General features: G+C 36.8%; 1 protein-coding gene across 1 annotated transcript in view; it reads right to left on the reverse strand.

Moving 5' to 3' along the window:
- AQR (aquarius intron-binding spliceosomal factor) overlaps nt 1-4,490 on the reverse strand; it is a 50,665-nt gene extending 46,175 nt beyond the window's left edge. The window contains exons 1-4 of the mRNA XM_088145415.1: nt 4,332-4,490; nt 2,137-2,193; nt 1,651-1,691; nt 752-787 (exon numbers count right to left, since the gene is read on the reverse strand). Coding sequence (XP_088001541.1) covers nt 752-787; nt 1,651-1,691; nt 2,137-2,193; nt 4,332-4,439 — 242 coding nt within the window. The 5' untranslated portion in view covers nt 4,440-4,490. The remainder of the gene's footprint in view (nt 1-751; nt 788-1,650; nt 1,692-2,136; nt 2,194-4,331) is intronic.
- Nucleotides 4,491-6,000: the final 1,510 nt, after the last annotated feature.

Raw genomic sequence — 6,000 nt, forward strand, 5'->3', positions numbered from 1 at the left:
ATGAGTTTGAGCATTACTTCAAGTTGACTGTACAGCAAGAAGAAAACAAGCACACCTCCAATTTGTTACGAGCTAAAAGAAATGCCCCATCTCAGTAACAGAGAAAAAAGCTTTATGAAAGTCATACTATGCAAATTTAAGCATAAACAAAAACAAAACACCACATATATCAACAACACTCTTTGACTCCATAATGCAGATCCAAAAAAGGGACCCTATCGAGAAGTTATGGACACTTCAACTTAAGGTGGTTCCATAATTGCATTCAGAAGCACATCTGTCATAAATTTAGATAACAACTATACAAAACAATAGGTAAATACAAAGTAATAGATATGATAGGATACATCAGTATTTTTAAACAATTAATGCTGATACCAGAACAGAAATGTATTGTACACATTACAACTGTGCAGTACTTCAGGTCCAGTTCTTCCACAGCTGCTGTGTGAGACCAGGAAAAGATGTGGCTGCTTTAAAGAGTTACTGGGAGGTGTTAAGTTTGCTCTGGTGTAGATTTTGAAGGATCATTTTGGAATGAAATCCATAACACTGCACAACCCTTCCTTTCCCCTAATGCAAACCTCCTTGCTGTGCTAAAAAGTAAATAGCTTAAGAAAGTTTTGACTCAGGAATTCATAACAAACTATTACACTATACTATATCACCTGTAATCAGATCTGGAGCTAGTATCAGCTCATTCTATAATCCGTTCATACTTTAAATTTATTTTCTGTAAAAAAATACTTACCTGAATTCTAGAAGCATTATTTTTCTAATAGCAAATCTGAAATAAACGAAAAGAAAAAAAATGCTATCACATCAAAATCAGTTGACCATTTACTGTTTTTGTAAAGAGGAATGTCTCAGTCTAAACCAGGCATGTATAACCCATGGGCCACCAGATATTGCTTAATTACAACTTTTAGTATCCCTCATAATGAGCTATGCTATCTGGAACTGTAGTATTAGCAAAATTTTGCGGGAAGGAAATACATTTTGTGGGAAGGAAATTTATTTATTGAATTTATATAGCCACCCATCTCACTTGAATGTAACTCTGGGCAGTGTACACAATTTCTGCTCAGAAGGCTGACAACTCTATCCTGAACCTGAAAAATTCCTTGCAACATAGTTATTATGCTATCCTGAACACTACAATGGCATCTAAGGACAGAAACCGGACAGATATATATCTTGCATGTAGGTTATACTGTATGTCTAAGCATTCCACTGTTTCTGCTTGCTATTCCAGCAGTTTATTAACATTAGTACTAGGAAGTAAACATCCAGCTGTCTTATTTCTGGTGCCTAAGTGACTTAATAGATTTCCTAGACAAATATGCTGCATAAAGGCTTGATTTGGCCTATAACTTTCATTTATTACAGTGAATAAAACTGTCCATGCAATATAATTTATAGAAGAAACAAGCTCATATCATATCAAGTAATTATTTTCTTATGGCTTCATTACTTAAAATGCATAAAATATATCTATTATATAACTCATATTAAGCAGTTTGACAACATAAGGTACCAGGGTTACTGTCTCAATTATTCTTTAATTTAGGAGAAAAATTTAAGATTTTCAAAACAGATCTGGATATGTCTTCACTCAGTTATACAGAAGATGCAGTATACAGTACATACTTTGACCTAACGATTTCTTTTTCATACACATCTTCAATAACCTACAAAAAAAGAAAAAAATTAAGATACACAGTAAAATCATTGTTTCATGAAATTAATTTCCCTTTCCCCAATAATATGCATTTGCAAGGAACTAAGTGAGCGATAGTAAATAGGCCTAACACTGTCATTACAATTAATGTTAATACTGTATTACTACAGAAGTTTTACAAATGTCTTACAAAGAATAAGAATGCATTTAGAATATAAAAGATCAAAAAAGATTTTCAGAAATCAAAGCTTTTGCTAGCTATTTATACTTTATACAACATAATTTTAAGAGTGAAATCAATGTTGTTTAAAACTAAATACATAAACTACAAAAAAAATCAGATTAAATTGATACTGTTATTGCTCTGTATCCAATTAAATAAGAAAAACCATTTATTTCTAGTATCTATTGTCAAATTAAGATAGAATTACTGAATATTATATTTAAACAATTACCTTTGTCTCAAAAGGCAGCTTTTTCTTGACATGCGGTGCCCAATATTTATTTGCCAACTGCAAAATAAAAGGACACATTATTGAATTATACCATTCAGATACACTGTAAATACTGTATTTACAATGTCAAATGTATATTGCATTGTCAGGCTAAAAGTATATTAGCAAAATAAAGACATATTAGATAGTTTAATCTAGTAATTCATTCTTGGATTAGTTTGCATTTAGCCTTTGGGGGCACATAATTCTCACTTGATAAGGAGTGTGGCGTAACAACTGGAGGAGAGAAGATTGTTGGGAGATATGAAAGCTCTTCTCAGGCATCCAAAGGGCTGTCATGCAGACTAAGGGCAGAATTGTTCAGATTTACTCCAAAAGATGTAAGAAACAATGAGTTTAAATTAAAACAAGGGTTTAAATTAAAACCAGAAATAATTTCCTAACAGTGAGAGCTTTAAACAATGAAACAGATTGCCTCAAGAGGTGGTGGACTCTCTTTCACACAAGTTGTTTAACAAAGGCTGGATGGCCAGCTGTCAGGGGATTCCAGCATTGGGCAGGGAGTTGGAGTATATAATTTATGAATGATTGTTTGTCAACAAAAGCAAAAATAGCTTGGTGTAAGAGCAAGTTCTTGTTCCTTTGTTATTCAAGAACATCAGGAAAAACATAAAAGTTAAATGCAATTGAAATGAAAGTGACCAGTATGAAAGAAGTAAAGGCTGTTGATCATATGGAAGAAACTGAATCACAAAACAAATATATGAAAGAAGAATTAATGGATTGAAACGAAGATTGAGAAAGATGTGATTAAGTGGAATTGATGAGGTCCTCAAAAAGAGAGAAATCAGATATTTAAAGAACAAATGACAATGTGTGAAGTATTATATGCATATGGTAGAAGCAAAAATGGCTTGCAAAAGTAGAAAAAATAGTGTTGGTGTAAACTACATTGAGCTATGTGTTTGTTTTGTATCTCATGCCTTTATTTTATTGGCTTTCTTTTCCTTTACTTCTTCTCTGTGCTTTGCATTATGTTGCTTACCCAGAAATGGAATAGCATGATAAGTATTAAGACCAGGGAGAACTAGGTTCAAATCACCATTGAGCCATGAAGTTTATGCCAATTTCTGGCTGAAATCACACACTATGCTAAACTATAACACAGTTTTTCTGTTTATGATGTGCTGCTATATAATGAACCTAGCTATTCTGTTTCATAAAGCATGGCTTAGCTCAATCTATAGTTGAGCAAACACACTGCACTAAACAATAATACTAGGTTAAAATTTGTTGAAAAAGCTACAATTTGCTGGATTTGTAAAACTGTTGTGAGGATAAATTAGGAAGGGAAGTGAAAACTATATAGGCAAATGTAAGCCTCTGGAAGAAATATTAATGTAATAATTGATTTGTGTATTGTATTCAACCAATTATGAATAATTCACACAACCAATTACGAATAATTCAAGATGAGTTGAATGATAGTTTTGTTTTCATACAGCATGCTAAGCCATAAACTAATCACACTGGTTGTGCTCACATGTTACAGTGAGCCCTTAAGTATCCAACATCATTGCAGCTTTGTTGTGTAAACCAGATAAAAGTTTATTACATGGAACACACACACAAAAAATCCTATCAAGGTAAGCAATAATATGCATCGTGCAGAAGTGAGCCCTTAGATTCTCTTTTTTAAAAATCATAATTAATAAAGCAATGTTTTGGTTTGCTGTAAGTGCATTAGAAATATAGATGCAGCTGAAAAACATGAAGAAAAGGGGGGAAAACCCTCCTATCAATTGCATGCTTTTGAAACAAAATAATACACGACTATCTAAAGACATCCCCATGAGACATCAGAAGTCAGGTTTTAAAACATCCTTCTCCGATTTCATGCCCTGGATGCGTCCAAATACATCTCCCATAAGCTAGGCTGTGAACGTTGGCTTTGGTTGGGCAACCAACCTGGAGGGTCCCGCGTTGAGGAAAGCTAGTCCACGAGACCTCCCTAGACCGCTAGCCCAGCACCAGAACCTGCGGCAGCCAGCTTAACCTCCTTCCAGATATGAGAGAAGCCAGGAGGAAGAGCTTTCCAAGAAGCCCCGACCGAAGCGAAACTGCACCCCTCCTTCCCAACCCCCCGCCCCCTCCGGGGCTCCACCGCAACCCCCTCTCCGGCCGCATCGCTTCACCTGCGTCACGAACTCCGCGTTAATCTGAGACACGGTGGGAGCTACAATCTTCTTGGGCGGAGGAAGAGACTCCGGTTGCGGCAGAGTAGACCCTACTGGCGCAGCCATGTTGCTCCCGCATGAAAATCCTCGCTCGAGTCAACCAGCTTCTTCCGGGTTCACGATAGGCTTTCCTCTCCCCTTCCTCTCGGGACTTCGCTTAGGCCCGCCCCCTCATCAAATGGCATTGCCCGTCCGTCCCCCGCGCTGCAGTATTACTTCCGGTGTTTTACTAACCTCTTCTCGGAGAGCCTTTTACGTAACACGCTTCCCACCAATAAGAAACGGAAGGAGGGAAAGTGAGAGAGAGAGAGAGAGAGAGAGAGAGAGGTGTAGCATTTTCCTATTACTCTCTGGATCTGTCCTAGCATAACGTGATTCCGTTCAAGTAAAAGGAGGCGAGGGATAGGAAGGGATGTAACTCGATTTTCCTTTACTGCATCCCAGTTAGACGGCATCTCCTAGTACAGTGTTTCTCAACCTCAGCTATTTTAAGATGCGTGGACTTCACCTCCCAGAATACCACAGCCAGCATGCTGGGCTTGGCTGAGTGATTCTGGGGGATTCTGGCTGGGGGATTCTGGGAGTTGAGGCCCACACATCTTAAAGTGGCTGTGGTTGAGAAACATTGGCCTAATAGACCTTGCTGATCTCACAAAATTAAAATGGTGGGAGTTGGATAGTAAGCGAATGGGAAATCATTAAAAAAAAGTGAAGATAATGGCAAACTGCTCCCATAATGCTCCAAGAAAGCTAATGAGTATGTTCATATACCAAGAGTTAATCTTGCATTTATTTGTATAGAATTAATGAATGAAAGGTTAGATAATCCAATGCTTTAAAAGGAAGGTTTGAAAATCCAGATTAATTTGGATAGCAAACCAATATGTTCCAGACAGATTAGATCATAGGCACAAATAAACTGGTAATACTGTGAAAAGATAGTCTAACCAAACAGAAAGCATCTGGTACCTTACCTTCCAGATGTGCCTAAGTGGCAGCACTAGGGGACCCTGGCTGTTGTTGAAAAAACTAAATAAGATCACAACTGATTAGGACTTGGAACTCCTTGCAATATTTAGAAATCCTATGGCTGTAAATTAAAGTGAGAACTCAGAGAAAATTTTAAAGAAGGCAGTAGTGTACCACTATTCTGTTGCTGCCAAGATAACTATATAGCTGTGCAGTCATCAGGAATCCAGCTCATATAGAAGGAGATGTTGCTGTATTATTTTCTAGAATAGATCTATTGTAGTTAGAACTCCTAGAATTGTCAGTCAGCACAAGCTTAAAGAAGGTCAATAAATGCAAAAGAATGCAGTGGCTCTAAGATCTGAATAAACATATACAGAGTTATACTCTTAAGAGTATTTTGACCAAAACAGTTCGATCTGTACTGGAAATGCAGGATTTGCTACAGCTACTCTTTTTTTTTAACTACTGTACATCAGATGGACCTTCAAATGTTTATGGTGAAATGATAAACTGAGCTGATAGCTGCTCCCCTCTGCTGGACATTGGATGTAAAAGCAAGCATTGAATTATTTTGTTAAAATTTCTTCTGAGTTTATTGCATGTTCAATGCTTTTTAGCCACCCGCATTACTCCAAATGCACCACTGAATTTGTCA

Source organism: Python bivittatus, unplaced genomic scaffold (genome assembly GCF_059951505.1).
Source record: "Python bivittatus isolate LINGU-HERP-01145 unplaced genomic scaffold, Pbiv_v1 ctg000480_np1212, whole genome shotgun sequence".
In the NCBI taxonomy this organism is placed as follows: domain Eukaryota; kingdom Metazoa; phylum Chordata; class Lepidosauria; order Squamata; family Pythonidae; genus Python; species Python bivittatus.